The following is a 19382-nucleotide window of genomic DNA, read 5'->3' on the forward strand; positions in this document are numbered from 1 at the left end:
GAATGGGGAATTTTTTAGTAAGGTTAATGACAGTGTTAATAGGGATAATGATGAATCCCCTGAATCCTAAACCCCAAACCCTAAAAGCAGCTGCAATTCCCAATATTTTGAATATATATTCAATTAGGCAATTAGAATATACAAATCTACAAAAGCATGAAGCATATATTTAATCACTAATTGGGATTAAAAAATTAATTGTAAAAGTGCAAAACATAATCGCCATTAGGGCAAATTACAAACTAATTAATTAAGAGAATATTTATACGATTATGTATTCAATTAGGCGATTAGCAGAATAGAATTTTTTTAAAACTTGTACTGGGCAATCAATGATTTCTAAAATGATTCTTTTGGGTAAAAAAATAAGAATTGCTTGATAAGACGAGTTTGTGATCATTTGTCTTTTTTGTTTTTAGCATGATAGCGGGCAATCAGTCCACCGAGTGGAATCCATAATATCACCACATCAGTAACAGTTCGGTGGGCAACATGTAAAATCACGACCTAGTTGGCAGAGATACTGCATGCCAACACACTGGTCAGGACTCTCCTTTACCTTTACATGGTTTTCGTCTGGCTCTACACCCAAAATTTCCCAGCTCTACCAACATTTAATTTCCTCATCATTTTGATGCCGGTGCCTCCAAATCTGACAAAATATTATTCATATCCTTAAAATAAGGCCACTTTTCCTGGCTCTTTCTATCCTTCTTACTTTCCTGTTAAGAAGACAGCAGGAGGTCATACAAAATACAAAGTCAGATTATAGCATTTCAACAAGTTCTATAAAAATAATAATAACTATAGCACATTGATAAGCTCCCAAAACAAACCAGTACAGACTTCTCAACTTCCAGTAGAATATCAGAGTCCCATAATTAAGGCCATCTGTATGAGATAGGGAATTGCAACTAGGATTTTATGTGATTATGATTGTGAAATTGACTCCAAGTTACTTAAATATTATTGGGATAACAAAGTTACTAAAAGATTTCACAATAATTAACAAATGGTATTAACAAATATTTAGTTCAAAGGAAACCAGGTGTATATCAAGCAGATGATCTAAATGGACCAAGAAGCAATGAACTACAAACCTCGTATTTTGAAACAAGAGATGCCCACAGCGATTTGCATTGCCCAGGACTTCGACTGATTCCGTCAGATAGTAAATTTGAAGATATCTCTTGCCAGAGAGCCATTCTCCCCTTGAGAACTTGGAATTTGCTATTCAGTTCACCACGCATTTTAATCAACTTCTTAACCTCTTCAGGTTTCCACTTGTTCCTTGTCATGGACTTCGAAGATTTCAATTTAGATTTTGACAAGTCAGAACTATCATGTAGTTGTTCTTGGAGAGGGGAACCATCACCATTTTCTTCTGATGGATGAATGGTTGATGATGTTACAAATGGTTTCCAAAAGTCATCTGATGGAAGGTCATTGTTAGAACAATCTTGCAACAAGCTAGAGCTTGTAGTTTCTTCATCAGATGCATCTCTTTCAATATCTATATCAGTACCTACTTGAAGACATAAAGAATGAGATGGATTGCATAAAGTACAAATGATGAAAGAGTGCAAGATATATATAGAAAATCCAAGCATTTCAACTCTAGGCATACTCATGTACTAAGGATGAACAGCACAACTAAATCAAACTTCATACATACATGGAATGTTCTATAATGTGTACAAGAGACTAAGTTCCATTATACCATACCATAAATAGCTCCATTACTAGTTTACTCTACTCATTAATCACTTAGAAATAGAATTCTCCAGCTAACCAAGTTATCAAACGTAATTAATAATGTGTGCCCTTAAAGTAGCTAAAATTGTAGAACTAGGTAATAACAGAAGTGCATTCATGGGTTTATTAGTACGTAGTATATATAATTATTATTAGTGATCATTCTTCTACAAAAGTGATCAGTTCAAATGGCATGAGCTGAAAAGGAAATAACACTTGTAATGAGACAGCAAGAACCATTGACAAAGACTTTCTCCATTTGTAAAAGTTGAAACACAGCAGAAACCATAAACCTAACCTTTTTCTTCCTCATATGCAATGTTCATCAGATGTTCTGGGACATTGTCTTCTTCTGCTTGTGTTGTATTTGACCATCTCTTTTGCTGATCTCCATTGATGGCTTTTCTTAGCACAGAAATTCCAGAACCAACATGTGACTTTCCTGATAGCTTACCATTGATCTCATCTGCTAGGACACTGACAGGATTTTCTATAGCAATTGCAATAACTTCAGGCCTTTTGCTACTATATTTTCTCACTAGTTTCCTTAAAACTTCAGATACAGTTCTTTCAATGTGGTGGAGAGGACAATTTACAGGACAGCTAGAGAGTGCAGCATGTGCAGCTTTGTGGAGTGCATCCAAAAGTTTTCCTTTATCAAGCCATAGACAACGTGTGGTGATTCTTATTTTTCCTTTTATAACTTTCTCAGATAGAGTATCAGTGGGTTGAGGACGTAAAATCTCCATACTGTAGCATAAATCAAGCTATCAGTATCACAAAGTAAAATATACACAAGCTGGATGCTAAAGAATGCTACCTGACCACTATTATACCATCTGATGCAATTCTCATTCTCTCATCAACACACAATTCAGCAGCTGTTCCAAATGCTTTGTCACCATCACTATACATTAACTGCAGTTTTGGAACTCTATTAGCATTACTATATCTGTAATGTACAAGTAGGTAATTAAGTAGATCTTCGGATGTGATAAACAGAGATGTATTTTGAAGAATAAGACACCTGTAAATTCTCTTTTCCTAAGGAAATAAAACCATTTGATAGAACTCTTCTGTTCCTCAAATGTGAAACACCAAGCATCTCTCCATTCTTGATAACCTGATTACAAAGTAATTGTTAAAAGTTTTTCACAATTGAAAAGAGGAAGCACACTATATCTGAAAAAGATTGATCTATGCATAATATCAACTTTAGTAGCCATTTCTCCAATACCCGTAGTTATTAGCATTCATTTAATGCACCACAGCAACATCACTGATTGAAGTATATTTATTTCATATTTTCATACATATCAATGTTGGAAAATAGAAGTTAGCAAAAGCAGATTACTCGAACATAATCAGAGAAAATAATAATAATAATAATAAATAACTAAATACAAAAAAAGGGGGGGGTGATCAACATTTATATGGTTATCCATTATAGATCGAAGAGGATCAATACTTGGTCAAAAAATAGAGATAGTGGAAGCCAGAAGACTAAGAACTGTGTTGAAGCCTCCATAAGAGGAGCCTGTAAGAGACACTCCAACTTACAAGGATTGTTGAACAGGTGATGTCATATGATGGAATTTCAATGGAACATGAGCCAATTAAAAATCAACCTTTAACATTGTCGGGACTGTTGATTTGCTCATTACAAAATTATATTTTGGTAATTAAGCTTGAGGTATGATACTGTTTCAACCAGATATCAGTGGTGCTAATTTCCATTTCTGGGAAAATCTTGTATTTTTATTACACTTACAGAGTTTCTGTATAACAAGGAAATCCATTAATTTCACAAGCAAAAAGATATAAATAAAAGCGACTCCACATATCTTAACTTCTTAAGCATTATTAGTTCGCTCTAGCCTGGTAATGAGGTATATATGTTAGAACTGTACCTCCTTGTACCCTCAAAACAAAGCTGACATGCTCTGTATTGAAAATCTCAGCAGTTTAAATGAAGTTAAACAAATATAACTTACCGTGCTGTGCCGAATGCCAGTTGACCTCCCAAGCAGTTCATGCTCCTTTAGGAACAAGAGTTCTCCATGAATTGGAAGAAAATGTTGCGGCTTCACAATTCTCAGCACTTCTTCCTTAAAATATGAATTTCAAATAGATTTTCAATTCATAAATCATTTATTTTTTTCCGTATTTGGAGAATAGAACCACATAGTTCTAAAGTGAATGAAGCAGGAAAATTATAAACAATTTTAGTTTGCACTTGCAGTCTTGCACTGACAAGTTTAAGAGAAAATATAGTCAAGATACAACATAACTATTCTATTCATAGCTCAATCTAATCTATAAGATCCCAATCCAATAAAACTCCAGTGACATATATGAGTTTCACTTTAAGAATAAAGAATTACCAATTCTTCACGGTGGCCATGGCCAGATGTGTGCAACAGCTCATTCTTGCCCATGATTACTGTTGATCCTATTTCAGAAATACGGTTTAGCATTTTCATTACCCGAGTCTCATTGCCAGGGATCACCTATAAGATACATTGCATAATTTATCATGACAATTGAACATCTCACAAATTTATCCCACGAAGGGGAAAAAGTGAAAAACGATAAAAGCAACCAGGAATATGAAGATTCAACAAACAGTCTGATAAATTTCCTAAGACATTGTATGTTTGGTTTGGATTCTGGGAATATAATATTACCTTGTTTGGTTAAGGGTTATATTTTACGTAATATGGATCAATTTACTATAATGTCCTCAATAATATATGTGTGTGTGTGTGTGCACGCGGTCTATATTTATTTATTTATATGTATACAATTCATAAGTGTGTTTATAATTATACATAAACAAATGTATATCAATGCTTAATATTAATAAATAAATAAATGTATAAATATACACACATGTATATTTGATTATATAAACATAGACTCCGTATTTATTTTATATATGTTGTTGTATCACATTACCTTGAAACATTACCACCACATCAACTTTGAGGTAATATAACATTACCAGGTAATCTAATAACTTAAACCAAACAAGGTAATACAACATTACCACTTACCAGACACACATTAGTACATTACCTAGGTAACCAAATGCCCCCTTAAAGTCATAAATTTTACAACTCATTACCTTAGCAGAGTAAAGAATCAAATCCTCTTTGCTCAATTTGAGTGAATGGCTACTCCCATAAGATGCAAGATTCAATGCAGCACGTGGTTCAGCCTGACAGAGCAGTAAATTTAGATAGACAAGAATGAAGTTTGCAAAGGCATAAAAAGCATCAATATTACTTACTTGAGAGCCTGTTGTGACAATCAACAAGTCTTTTGGGGCATATGAATCAATATCTTCTGCTTTCACCTGTGAAGAGATGCACATCAAAATCATATGCACAAGTATTCTAATTAGATTACGGTATAAAGGTCTAATCAGACTGGTAGATTTATCATTAATGTGGTAAACTTATCTAAGACAGAATTAACATACTCCAATTTACATAAAAGCTTATTCAGTCATCTATATTTTCTTCTATTACTTTCATAGTTTTACAAACCACACCCAAGAAGAAGAAGAAGAAGAAGAAGAAGAAGAAGAGAGCACACGCGCAAGATGTATACAAAAACTATAAAACAAAGGCCAGTTGTGAAAAAAACTTCAATTCCATTTTTACACTGCTTGACATCATGCGATGGTCGTCAGTAGGTGACAGAGAACCATCACCCCCCAGTAAGGATGAAGTGTTAATTCATTACCAAAGTTGATGGATCAATCGGTGCCTTCCCAGCTTTCCACGCAGCATCAAGGTATGTCCTCAAGGACATGCCAACAAACACCTATTCAAATTATTATATTACCAAATGAATCCATAGGCAGAGATTATTCTAAGCAACAATAAAAGGTCATAAGGGCCCAGGCCCGCATGGGTAGCTCAATTGATTCCTGGGTGACAGATCACAGGCAAGGACGCCGGGTCAAGCTCGGGCAGCCGTAGTGTGGGAGTTTCACCCTCTTGTGGGGGTGGCTCCTTATGGGCAATTGGGCACCAGGCACTGGTCCTCCCACCTAATGCCCTAATGGGCTACTAAGCCACCGTGATTTACCCCTCCACAATCCTGTTAAACAGAGGTGGGGCAAGGGATTTCACCTTTTGTGGGCAAGTAAAAGGTCATAAGGGAATAGGAAAAGCTAAATATAACATTCTAACAGATAAAAGAGAAAACCTACCAGCTTTCTCCCAGTCAAATCAGCTGCGGCCTTCATACTTCCAAGGCGATGGATATTTGATGCAAACTGAGTAGCAATGATTCTCCCAGTGGCAGCAGAAATGTGTCTCAACAATGAGTCAGCTACAACAGTCTCACTAAGTGTCCTTCCAGGCGAAAGGACATTTGTCGAATCACTCATCATCTGTAAAACAGTTGACAAATATCCACAATGGTTGCTATGGAGAACAGTGATTTTTTAAATGCATGGAATTCATGTTCACCAATATTAAACAGCATGGTTAGAAGGCAGAGGTAGAAGATTGAGAGAATCTACTCTCCTAAACAAATCAATGTTCAAACTTCAAAATGAATGTTACATATTTAGTTCGTATATTAAGATGGATAGTACTCCAACTGATGGGACAAGTATCAAGTATATGCAGAAGCAACCCAGTGAAATCCAATACAGAACATCAATTGATTCTAAGGATCTTAAGATGGCCAGAGCAGTGCTGCTTTTAGTGATGTTATTAGAACAGTAATCAGATTCCCATGCTTACCAAAGTAACTCCTTCTTTTGAGAGTTCCTCAAGAGCTTCACGATCAAAAATGTTCCCATCTAAAGGTGATTCATCTATCTGTTGAGCATAAAATAATGATTTATACTGTTGGAGATACTGTTAAAGGTGAAGTTGATAGAAACAAACAGCACTAATACCTTCCAGTCGCCTGTATGGAGAATGGTGCCCGCATCACAGCGTAGAACTAGTCCACAACAATCAGGGATAGAATGGGTAACCCTAATAGGTTCTACCTCAAATGGTCCTGCAGTAAATCTTCTTCTTGTTTTAAATACTTTAAGCCTTGAAGGAACAAAAATACTGAACTCCTTCAGCCGTTTCTTGATCAGCTGTGTACAAACAAAAGGATATTTACCTAAATACCATAAAATATTCAGAACTGACTCATTTTTAGGGGTATAAATTAACCAAACATTTGTCAAACTGATAGTGAGCAAGCTCAGTTTAAGCTTGTTCGCACTTGTCTAGTTAGATAACCAATTTCAAACTGTTTAATGAATGAGCCAATCCCAAACAATCGCTTGTTCAATTCGTTTATATTCACAAACAAGCCTGTTTACCAATTTGCAAAAGAGTTAATTCCACTTTTTGTCCCATAAGTATGGTGGCTTTTCCACTTTTGATTCACAACTTTAAAATAGACCACTTTGGTACTCAACTATAGTAGCAGTGTCAATTTTAGTCCTTCATTAGCCTTTCCATCATCAGTTAGTCAACAGTGAGGTCAAAATTGTAATTTCTTTTCCCAATCCCAATGAAGGGCTAAACTGAAAATGTTAAACCATAATTTTTTAAGCGCCTAATTTCAATTTTTTGCTTACTTGGAAGAAATCAAAACTAAGCTTTCTTCCTGGGGAGTTGGGAAAAATTACAATTCTGACCACATTATTCACTAAGAAATGACAGAATGGCTAACAGAGAACTAAAATTGGCACTGTCACAATAATTGAGTACCAGAGGGGTTGGTTTTAAAGCTGTGAACCAAAATTTAAATTTATTTCTCGATTTGTGCGGTGTCATCCTTGCGCAGGGGCCATGCTAATCTTCTCTGTATCGTTCCAATTTTATCGGATGTCCCCGAAGGGACTACATGATGAAATTTAAATTTATTCAATTTGCAGTATTTGTTTGTTTATGGCATCATTTACCTGTTCGTGAATGATACCGCTTTTGTTTCTCATTGGTAGAATATGAAAATTGTGACCCCTAACTCCTTTATATAAGATCAGGTTTAGAAACACCATATGCAACAATGAGATTAATCATTTTGGGCTCTTGAGTTCTAACTCAAGTTCCATGCATGAGCCTCAACATTATGTAATGCAATGGGCTCAGCTGCAAGTCGGAGGCATTATAATTTTTTAGTTCAATTGATCTCAAATTAAATGTGCTAAACTCATATCAAGCTCCAGTAACTAGTGAGTCAAACTTGAACAACTCTTCGAAAAGCTTGGTCAAGCTCAAACAAACAAATCTCAATAGGCTTCCAGCTTAATATAAGGCCTTGTAAGATGAAAATGAAGTCTGGAAAAATAATAGAGTAAGGACTTACTTTCTCTAGATTGGTGAGATGAAAATTAAGAAAGATAGATGTTAAGAAGATAAAAGATACATAAATGAAAATATGAAATTATTAAAAGAATCCTCAGTTTATAGGACAGCTGGACAGAAGAGGTATGAGTTGGATAAATAAAGCAAGAAGAGGATGGAAAATTTTCTCTGAACTGCAAACATATGCACTGGACTCCAAAAGTACCAGCAGAACCCAAATAAAACATGAAATGTGAGTTGCATACCTCCAACGTGAATGATGATGCAAATATTGGTGTACCAGAATCAAGAGCTGGAATGACCTGAATGCCAGTAAACTGTTAAAAAGAAAACAAAAGATGCCAAGACAAATACATGTGCAAGTGCCATATATCTGATGCGCGCATATATACCAGATGCACAAAACAGAAGGCAAAGAGGAGCAACTCTTTCCACCCTCAGTGTCTAAAGATAAAACACATAGAAAGCAAAACTTCTTAAAATAAGAAGATTTCCAAAATAATGCTAAACACAAAATACTTTAGAAGAAAAATACATTATATGCAGTATGTAGAGGAAATTAAAAGCATAAACAAACCAAACGGATAATTGTGCAGGCAGATCTACTTTAGAATGTAAAGATTGATGTGTGGGCCTTTTTACAACCCATTTTTGGTACAGTTAGTTGTCTCTGTCTATCATCTCATAAGCTAAGTTAATTATACAGTTAGTTGTATGATGATTGATGTGTGAGCCTTTTTGCAGCATAGTTAATTATCCATGAGCTTGTCTGGCAAACAGCTTATTGAAGCTTATTTTCTCCAAAAAGCATAAGCTAGGTCGAAGTCTAATGGACAAAAACGCTTTTACAGCTAGTTAAGAGGCAAGAAGCCTCTTCTTAAAGAAGCTCTGCAATTCACTCTTCAGAAAAGCCTATTTTTGAGAGAAGCACTATGTCTATCATTCAATAAACCTCAGATTGAGTATAGAGCCACAAATTGTCATTCAATGATGTCAAAAATGATAAACAGCAGCCACAATCCTACAGGCCCAAGACCTACACCTGAGAAACATGATAATGAATAACCATTTGAAACTCTCACAGACCAATAAAAATGTGTGCAAGGAGAGGAAGTAGACACCAATTCAATTCATTTTATTGTACTGATAGTCAAATTAAAAGAGACTTTTAAAACAAATATGTTTCTATCTTTCTTTAACATTTGAAAACATGGCTTACCCTGGTAAGTTTGTTTTTCAATAATTACTTTTATAGGTATGAAATCTCTAAATTAATTTATAAAAAAAAAAAATTAAAATAAATAAATAAATAAATAAAAACTTGTTTTTAAAACAAATCCAAATGCCCAGCCTTGAAAAGCAGAAAATGATAATGAGAATGAAATATAGGAAGTTTGAAACAACCTAAGTTCTCAAACCTTAAATGCTCCAGGCAGTAAGATATTAATCTCAACATCAATGATAAAAAGTGAATCAGGTTATCCAACATATCTCAGACTATCAGGGAAATGGATGATATTTCATTAAAAAAACACACTTGGCAATTGAAATACCTTGCATTACTGGATTCAATGTTAGTTTGTATTTGAGCATACACTCAATTAGGTGACAACATCACATCACAAAACTGCAGTAATGCTGTCCACCACTAAAATGAAGGAAAAATTCTAGAAGCAGAATAGAAACTTTACCCAAGGCAGCGCACCAATGTGATCCTCATGTCCATGAGTTATGACAACTGCTTCAATTTTGTGGCTCCATTTTTCAATGAAGGTGGTATCAGGAATAATTTTCACGACACCAAGCTCATCGTAGCTGGATAAATGTCAAAGGAGATCCAGTATTGATCCAGAGAAAGAGAAGGGGTGTAAATTAGAAAATCAAATTGGAAAAATATCTTTTTGTTCAAAAAGTAAATAGAGGAAGTTTTCTGGATGTGAGTGGGGTTGGGGAAGATAAGCAATCCCCTTCTTAGCAGGATTATCAACATTTAGTAACTGGGTTACACATACTGTAATTATATTTAAGACACTAATTACTCCGTATATTTAAGACACTTGATATATATCTTTACCAAGCCGTACCTAGCCTCAAGTGCTGGGGAACAAATCTTTCAAGAACTGTAATCAAGGGTCTTTGTTTATACTTACCCGGGGAACATTACACCAGCATCAATCAGTATATATCGATCATAATACCCAACAAGCATGCAATTCATCCCAATTTCTCCTAAACCCCCAATGGGAAGGATTCGTAAAGGCGGGCCATCAGACCCTTCATAAAACTGTTCCATCTTTCGTTGAACAGCATCTTCCATACTTTTTCCAACACCTTCACCTTTTACATTCCTTTTACGTGGAAGCTTAGCACCACGTATATCTGAAAGAACATTATGCATTAAGTTAGTCACTATAAATAAAATTTCAACCAAAAAAGTGCAGTAAATGCTTAACCAACAGAAATTCAAAAATAAAGACTCCACTTTTAAAGTTTTAGCCCATAAAATCCATTCCATGGCAGAGTCACAGATGACTTTAGACAGTAGAAGTGCGAAAACATGCAGGAGAGCCATTTAAAATAGGGAAGCAGAAGTAAACATTAGGTATCAAAAATTGATGGGTAGGAGTAGGACCTGCATAACCTGCATTTAGTTCGACTCATATGAATAATGGGACCATGTAAAAGCAAACTAATTTTAAAAAAAAAAAAAAAACAAACAAAAAACAAGCAAACGAACAAAATTAAACAACAAAATGGATATTTCAAACAAGCAAATAAGGCTGGCTGTTTGAGAATGTTGGGTACCTTTAACAGAAGGACTACGCACAGAGCAAGAAACGAAACGTCGTCTAAGATGAGGCTGATACCATAGCTTGTATGGACACAATGAAACGCTAGAGCTAAAAGAAGTCACAGCCATCTTCATTCGACAATCTTATCTATCTGTGTGCATATAATATGCGAGTCTTGATAGGCGGTTTAGCTTCCTTCTTCTCCCAAGATACAAATGGAATTGAATAAATGGGGGATTGAATAAACCGGGATTGGTGCGGCTTACCTAGGGGTTAAGGGTGGAACTTGGAAGAGCGCGAAGAGTGTTCACTGTTCAGTGTAGAGATAAAGTGGAGAGAGGGGATTGAAACGCTGGCCGTAAAATATCTTTCCTATCCGAATTGGTTTTTTAGCTTAGGAACAACAGGAGTTTTGTTGGAAGAAATTCCAGCGAAAAAGAATTGTAATAATTTTATAAGAACAAATAAAGTGAAATTTAAATTATATTATGGGAAAATTGCACTTTTTCCCCCTATGTTATGTGTATATAGCACTTTTTTCCCCTGTGTTATTAAAGTGGCAGTTTTCCCCCCTCAAAATTTTTAAAAGTGGTAGTTTTCCCCCGTAATGTTAAATTGACATTTTTGCCCTTAAAAATAATTATTTCATTTATTTTTATTCTCCAACCAATTATTACTAATATGTATGGAAGATCACGGTTCGATACGAACCTAATCGAACACTGTAACAATTAAACTTAAATAGTATGGACGATAGTTACAGTTATGATTCAGAACCGAAAAAATAAAATAAAATAATTGTTGAATTTATACTATGTTTAATAAAGAAATAAAATTTAAAAAAATAAATAAATAAGTTTTGATTGACGGTTCAAAATCGAAATTGTAATCGAACCGTACCGATTTATCAAAATAAGTGTTTGATCATTTTCACTATATATGACTGTGGTTCAGTTCCGGTTCACGGTTTAACAATTATTTAATTTTATTTTTTTCGGTTCTGAATCGTAACCAGAACCGTCCATACTATTTCGGTATGATTGCTACAGTGTTTAGTTAGGTTCGAACCGAATTGTGATCATCAATACATATAAGTAATAATTTGTGGGAGAAGAAAAATAAATGAATAATTATTTTTAAGGGTAAAAATGCCAATTTAACATTTTAGGGGGAAAAACAGCCACTTTAATAACACAGAGAGGAAAAGTGCTATATGCACATAACATAGGGGAAAAAAGTGCCATTTTCCCTTATATTATTTGATAAGTATGAATAAAATAATTGAAAATTAAAAGGAATAAGTGAATGAAAATTAAGATGTTATTGTATATAATAATGATGATGATGATGATGATGATGATGATGATGATGATGATGATGATGATGATGATGATGATGATGATGATGATGATGATCCCTATTAATTGTAATTTCATTGAATTTAATAAGAATATAATTGTCCCTTTATGAATTGCAATTTTATGAAATTTGGTAATAATAGAATTACAATTTCATTTTATCAAACACTCATTCATTTGTTTTTCTTTTAGTTACATTTTAATCGGGGTAATTGATTAATTTTGCTGATAGGAAAAGAGAAATGCCGATAAGTTACAATATGTTTAGCTTTCGAAATCATGTTTTAAAAGGATATGAGAGATTATTATTGAATTAATTTGAATGAGACTTGACTTTTGTTTAATTATGTAGGTTCTTCCGGTCTTGTTGCATCCTTCAATAAAACATTATATTTCAGTTTATACAAAATGAACAACGTTTTGTCTCATTCTTCAGTATTTGAAACTTTTGTTTAATTGATTAAAGTTCAACTTTTTATAAATATTCCGTTTGATTTTGTTGTTTATTTTCTTTTACGTTGGAAGTAAGTTATGCTAACTTCTTCATCTATTTATATGTATTTTTCATAGGTTATTGACAATGAATTATAGATGCAATATGAATAATAATAAATTAATATACATGCCGATGGACCAAATTCACCATAAAATCCCTATGATTTTATTGGATGATGAGAAGTTAAAAAATCCTTATATAATAAAATCGAGCTTATAACGAAATAAATATAAGAAACAATCAATGCAAGTCCAATAGACCTAGCCTATTGGCCCAATGCACAACCTATGACAATTTATATCATGGACCATGGTCCAAATGCACAACCTATGACAATTTATATCATGGACCATGGTCCACATAATATTGTGACATATTCAATCGGACCATAGTCCACACAGCTGTGTGGATCAAAAATAAAAAGTACATTATTTTTGTACTGAAGGTACATTTTTTTTGTACTGTAGGTACATTATTTTAGGGTACATTATTTTTGTACTGAAAGTACATTATTTGATATATCAAATAATGTACCTACAGTACAAAAATAATGTACCTTCAGTACAAAAATAATGTACTTTTTATTTTTTGGTCCACACAGCTGTGTGGACCATGGTCCATGCAATAATTTGCCATATTCTGGACCATGTATCAAAACAATAACGTTTTGATCTTTAGATTTTAATGGATTATGCGATTTTCTCATTTCTCATGTTTCTACACAACTACTAATATATTTTATGTACATAATTTATACTCTTAACGTACATAATTTCATAACATAAGATACAANAATGCACAACCTATGACAATTTATATCATGGACCATGGTCCATGCAATAATTTGCCATATTCTGGACCATGTATCAAAACAATAACGTTTTGATCTTTAGATTTTAATGGATTATGCGATTTTCTCATTTCTCATGTTTCTACACAACTACTAATATATTTTATGTACATAATTTATACTCTTAACGTACATAATTTCATAACATAAGATACAAAACTCACAACACATCTCACATACACATGCTATATATTTAATTATTTTTAAATATAATTTAAGTAGACTATTTATGTTATATAGACACAAAATTTTACAATGCAATCCATAAATTTATAACATAAGACACGTAATATNAACGTTTTGATCTTTAGATTTTAATGGATTATGCGATTTTCTCATTTCTCATGTTTCTACACAACTACTAATATATTTTATGTACATAATTTATACTCTTAACGTACATAATTTCATAACATAAGATACAAAACTCACAACACATCTCACATACACATGCTATATATTTAATTATTTTTAAATATAATTTAAGTAGACTATTTATGTTATATAGACACAAAATTTTACAATGCAATCCATAAATTTATAACATAAGACACGTAATATGTTGTGTTTTACACAACTACTAATATTTTTTGAGTTCTACTGACTCTGTTATATTGTAGTATCTGTTCATAGCTACTTTCTCAACCTACTAAAGCACAAAGAGTCAACTGATGCCTCTACTGAGGTTCGAACCCACTCACACAACTAGTAATATATTATACGTTTAGAATTCATATTAGTAAGGTATCGAATTTCATAACACAATACACATACATAGGTTATATATTTACTTATTTTTCGATTTCAATTTAGGTATAGAATTTATGCTATATAGACACATAATTTCACAATACAATATATAAATTGATAAATATAAGACACACAATATATTGTGTGTTACACAACTACTATTTTTTCAAGTACATAATTTCATAACACAACACACAAAAACTCACAACCTAAGACACACGCACATTCTTTATAGTTACAAAAAATTATAACGTGAATTGAGCTACCAAACAGTGGTTGTCAAAAGTAAATAAAAAACAATGTCATATAGAACCAAGGATCATGGTGTAAAGATCCACAACTTACTAGCAAGCTAGATGGAAGCTACCTACCGCCATTGATCAATGACCAAATAACAAATGAGAGAAGTCAAATGGAAGTCAATGAGAGGTCATATTTGGTAAATGGTCGTGATAGGGAATATACAAGCACAATCAGATGTAGTTGTACAATGCTGATCGGGACCAACCATCTCTAATCGGACCTAATCTCATTTGCTTATGATATGAATAAGCGGCTGGTAGACTCCCCTTTAACTCATGTTGTACCATCCATTCCCGACGGGACTTGATCGGGAAGCACATTAACATGATTGGTCGCTTTTAATTTTGTATTTGTCTAAAACATGGTATAAAAAGCTACTCCGTACTATATATTTAGTAAGAAAAAAAAATATAAAGGGATGTTATTTTTTATAGTAATTTTATATATATAAATAGATCAATAGTTTTATTTTTTTTTTCGTTTTAATGTAATTTTTTCAAAAACAAATAAAAAATACGTAGAAGTATTGTTTTCAAAAAAAATAGAAGTATTTATAATTATGGTAGTGAAAACAAACTCCAGCACAGGCACAATTGCTACCTAGATAGGCAGAAAGATATCCAAGTAGTTGTATTTGTGTGAATTTCGGCGCTACCTAACCTAGCTAGCTGCAAAGGCTTCATCATGCTCATTCGCCTCTCTGCTGTCACACTCTTCCTCTCCCTCTCCCTCGTCGCAGCCGGAGAACAGCTGGACTACTTCCAGCAATACCTTCGAATCAACACCGCCCACCCGAACCCTGACTACGCTTCCGCTGTCAGTTTCCTCACCGATTTTGCAAACTCCATCCCCGGCATCCGGTCGAAGCTTTTATATTTCACTTCTCCGCCAAACAAGCCCTTACTTCTACTCACTTGGCTCGGCTCCAACCCTTCGCTCCCCTCCGTTCTCTTCAACTCCCATCTCGATTCCGTCCCCGCCGAGCCCACCAAGTGGTCCCACCCACCCTTCTCTGCCCACCGCTCCTCCGACGGAAAAATCTTCGCTCGAGGAGCCCAAGACGACAAGTGCGTCGGCATCCAGTACTTGTTGGCTATCAAGGCCATCCAAAGCAACTCCCCTGGCTTCACCCCTCTTCGAAATGTCCACATCTCCTTCGTGCCCGACGAGGAAATTGGTGGCTTCGATGGCATGATGAAGTTCGTGGAGTCCCAAGAGTTCAAGGACTTGAATGTGGGTTTCGCGTTAGATGAAGGCCAGGCCTCTCCCACTGATGAGTTCAGGGTGTTTTACGCCGACAGGATCCCTTGGCATATGACAATTAAGGCTGTGGGGATGCCCGGACACGGATCCAGGCTGTACGATAATACTGCCATGGAGAACTTGATGAAGTCTGTGGAGATAATCTCTAAATTCCGGGAGGCACAGTTCGATATAGTCAAGGCCGGCCTGGCAGCCAATTCGGAGGTTATTTCGGTTAACCCTGTGTACTTGAAGGCTGGGACTCCATCCCCAACAGTGAGTTATTAGAAATTGCAGATGATCTCTTCCGTTTGTCTCTTAATAAGGAAGGATTTAATGCTAATGCTAATGTGGAGTTCATTGCACAGGGATTCGTGATGAATATGCAACCTTCAGAGGCTGAGGCTGGATTTGATATTAGGATGCCACCAACAGCTGACCCAGAGTTAATGAGGAAAATTATTGCGGAGGAATGGGCTCCGGCTTGGAGGAACATGACATCTGAGGTTAACTCTTATCATATTAGTTGTCATTTGTATATATGAGCAACTTTTTTCTCTTCCTATAGAGGGAGGAGGGAGGGTTTGTGGTGGGGGGAAGATTCTGAAATATAATTTTGCTCTCTGATTAAAAAGGAACTTAGGAGAGGAAGGGAAAGGCAAGAAAAAGAAAGATGAGGAAGAATTGTTATGGGGCAGAGAAAAAAACTGTGGGATTATATTAATTTCTCTAGTTGATTACTGATTTTTCCAGTCAATTGTGAATTGTGTTATGACTTTTTTTACAAGCAATTACTTGGTGCTTCTGTGAATAATATAATTACTTTACATATCAATAAAGGAAACTGTTACAATTTCCTCTAGATTTCAACTTTCTTCAGGTTAGAATATTTCCTTTATTGTGAAAGAAGTTGCCCTGAGTTTGCATATACTCCATACTACTTTTCTTTAGACTAGAAAGGTTATCTATATTTACTACAGAGCATTTAATTTCCTGACCGTGTAATATCAATCAACTGGCTAACCAACTTGATAGGCTTCAAAAATGAATCATGTTTCAGTACATTCAGACATTGCAATCACAGTTGTTAACCTGCAAGAGATTTGTCTTTTTCCAAACTGAATCAATTATATTCCTGGTCTTATTTTGTTTTCCATATTTTAAAGTTTTTATGAGTGGTAATGGAGGGACTCTATTTTTTGCTGTACCGGAGTATTTTTTTTTTTCCCTGCTTCTGCTTTAAGACAAATATTCTAACCCTCATTTGATCCGTTTATTGTATTCATGATATGTTATTTGTATTCAATTCTTCATTGTTGACAAAATTCTTAGGCCCCGTATGATGTTGCAGATTATAGAGAAGGGAAACGTAAGAGACTTTATGGGACGCCCTCTGGTAACACCCACTTCAGATTCCAACCCTTGGTGGTCTGTTTTTAAGGAAGCCATTACAAAGGTTGGTGGCAAAATTGCAAAGCCTGAAATTTTGTCTTCAACTACTGATGCTCGTTTCATGAGGGAAAGAGGAATTCCAACTTTGGGCTTTTCCCCCATGAAGAATACACCAATTTTACTTCATGACCATAATGAGGTTTGTCAAAATTGTCAATACATATCAGCAATTCGTTACTACTTGTAATTCGTCCTCTATCCACATAGTTCCTAATGTACTTTCTTTGCAGTTCCTTAAGGACACTGTTTTCTTGGAGGGGATCAAGGTGTATGAATCAATAATCAAAGCATTGAGCTCTTTTGAGGAATATTCTTCATGAAATCAAATACTTATACAGAGCACCTGTCAGGGTTAAAATTGGTATGATCTTCACCTCCTTTATTCTGCTTTGAAATTCAAGACTATTATTCATCTTAATCTGGTTCTGTAATTTGCAGCATTTAGCATGGTAATACTTGATTACAGATTTTTGTCAGTCTTCTAACTTCTCTTATATTATTTGTTTTGCATAGTAAGTTTTTCTATTGCAATATTTGATCTATACCAAAAAAAATATTAGGTCATTATATGTCTAAATTAACATGTAAGCAAGTTTTCTTTTTAACTCATGGCTATTTTCATCATGACCAAAACTTCTCTCATAAATTTGCTTAACAAAGATAATCAAACGAATTTGCATCTTCTGCTTAGACTGGTTTTCCCTTACTTAAGCCACATGGGTTGTTTACCAAAGTGGAGAATTGGAGAATTTTCTGAAAAAATAGAAAATTAGAGAAGTGAACAAAATGAAGAAATGAAAAACTTGTTTACTAAAACTAATATTCTAATTTCCTAATTCATCTCCATTTTCCAGTTTATCTATGTTTTTGGAGAAGTTAAAAATTTCTCCAAATGGAGAAATGGAGGAAACACGGGTGTAAGTACATAATCAAAAGGTCTCTGGTTCGTAGCCTTTCCCTTGCTTTCCTCTCCCTTTCCCCTTTGATTATTAAATGCGTACTATGTTTCCCCCATTATTATTGTTGTTGTTGTTGTTGCTGCTGCTGATGAAATGTACAAATGCTTTATTATTATTAAATGCCATGTAAGGAGGGGTAGATAGCATTACCTTATTATTATTATTATTATTATTATTATTATTATTATCATCATCATCATCATCATCATCTTTGTTGTAGAAATGTACAAATGTTATATGGGCGATTATAATCAATAAGGTTTTGCATATTTTGTATTTTGTATTGTAATTAAACTATGTACTTAAAATGATTCAAATAGTTGTAATTTATTTAGTAAAAAGTTGTTATTGACTTTTGTTACTTTTTGCACAATTAATATTAGTGTACTGATTTTTTTTCATTTAAAAATTAAATTTGTAAAATGAAATAAGAAAACTGGAAAATTGGAGATTGAAAATTGAAAATAGGAAAAACTGAGAAACGAAGTAATTGACTTATAGTTCAAAATGGGGAAAGTTATTATTAACTTAGGGGTTGGTTTTTATTATTCAAAATGTCTTATTCATGGCTTAGCTTAAAACCTTACCTTAATTTTAATTTATTTCTTCTCTAGGATTCGAACTCCTCACCAAAAACAGTAGCTCATCCTTGAAATTCTTAGCTCAAGTATACTTGATGATGGGGAGTTCGAATTCTGGAGAAAGCAAATAAATTTCAATGAGTTAAGGTTTTCAATCTAAAAATGAGCCACGGTTTTAATGAAGAGCTAACTAGCTAAGGAGTATACAAGTTAAAATCAAGTAGTTACGATTTTAATTACGGGAAAGAAGGAGCTAAGATTTTATTTTAAAAGCAAGGAAATGAGGTGAAGTGTTCGAATCCTATAGGAAGCAAAAATAAAGAAATGAGCCAAGGTTTTCTATTTGAGCCACGGTTTTGGTAAGGAGTTCAAAACTCACAGTGAACAAAATTTTCAAGGATGAGCCAAGGATTTATTTATTGAGAAACATCTTAAATAATAAATTGAGCTCTTAAAGGCATGACTCTTGTGGAGGCAATATTGACTCTTGTGCTTCAATAGGTTGAGAA

General features: G+C 34.3%; 2 protein-coding genes and 1 non-coding gene across 6 annotated transcripts; 1 reads left to right on the plus strand and 2 right to left on the minus strand.

Moving 5' to 3' along the window:
• Positions 1–219: 219 nt before the first annotated feature.
• LOC116009863 (ribonuclease J) lies at positions 220–11280 on the minus strand. 4 transcript variants are annotated; one of them, XM_031249031.1, is made up of 18 exons: positions 10896–11279; positions 10723–10731; positions 10241–10469; positions 9782–9905; positions 8336–8392; positions 6677–6868; positions 6519–6596; positions 5978–6160; positions 5506–5586; positions 5048–5113; positions 4883–4975; positions 4140–4265; positions 3750–3863; positions 2783–2878; positions 2576–2673; positions 2054–2505; positions 1101–1525; positions 220–722 (listed from the first exon to the last, which is right to left on the minus strand). In XM_031249031.1, exons 1-18 carry the CDS (start codon positions 11014–11016, stop codon positions 627–629), a joined length of 2640 nt encoding a protein of 879 aa, XP_031104891.1. In that variant the 5' UTR covers positions 11017–11279; the 3' UTR covers positions 220–626. The 4 variants fall into 4 exon arrangements, with proteins under 4 accessions (XP_031104891.1, XP_031104889.1, XP_031104892.1 ...); XM_031249029.1 differs by having other exon boundaries at positions 4883–5113; positions 10896–11280; XM_031249032.1 differs by lacking the exon at positions 10723–10731.
• LOC116011489 lies at positions 7523–7626 on the minus strand. Its single transcript, XR_004097040.1, has one exon. It is a non-coding gene; the product is annotated as a U6 spliceosomal RNA (small nuclear RNA).
• Positions 11281–15233: 3953 nt separating the features above from the next.
• LOC116011328 (aminoacylase-1-like) lies at positions 15234–18633 on the plus strand. Its single transcript, XM_031250877.1, has 5 exons — positions 15234–16157; positions 16250–16387; positions 17233–17472; positions 17564–17694; positions 18188–18633. The coding sequence occupies exons 1-4, from the start codon at positions 15324–15326 to the stop codon at positions 17651–17653; spliced, it is 1302 nt and encodes a 433-aa protein (XP_031106737.1). The 5' UTR covers positions 15234–15323; the 3' UTR covers positions 17654–17694; positions 18188–18633.
• The last annotated feature ends 749 nt before the right edge of the window (positions 18634–19382 follow it).

Source organism: Ipomoea triloba, chromosome 2 (genome assembly GCF_003576645.1).
Source record: "Ipomoea triloba cultivar NCNSP0323 chromosome 2, ASM357664v1".
NCBI lineage: Eukaryota > Viridiplantae > Streptophyta > Magnoliopsida > Solanales > Convolvulaceae > Ipomoea > Ipomoea triloba.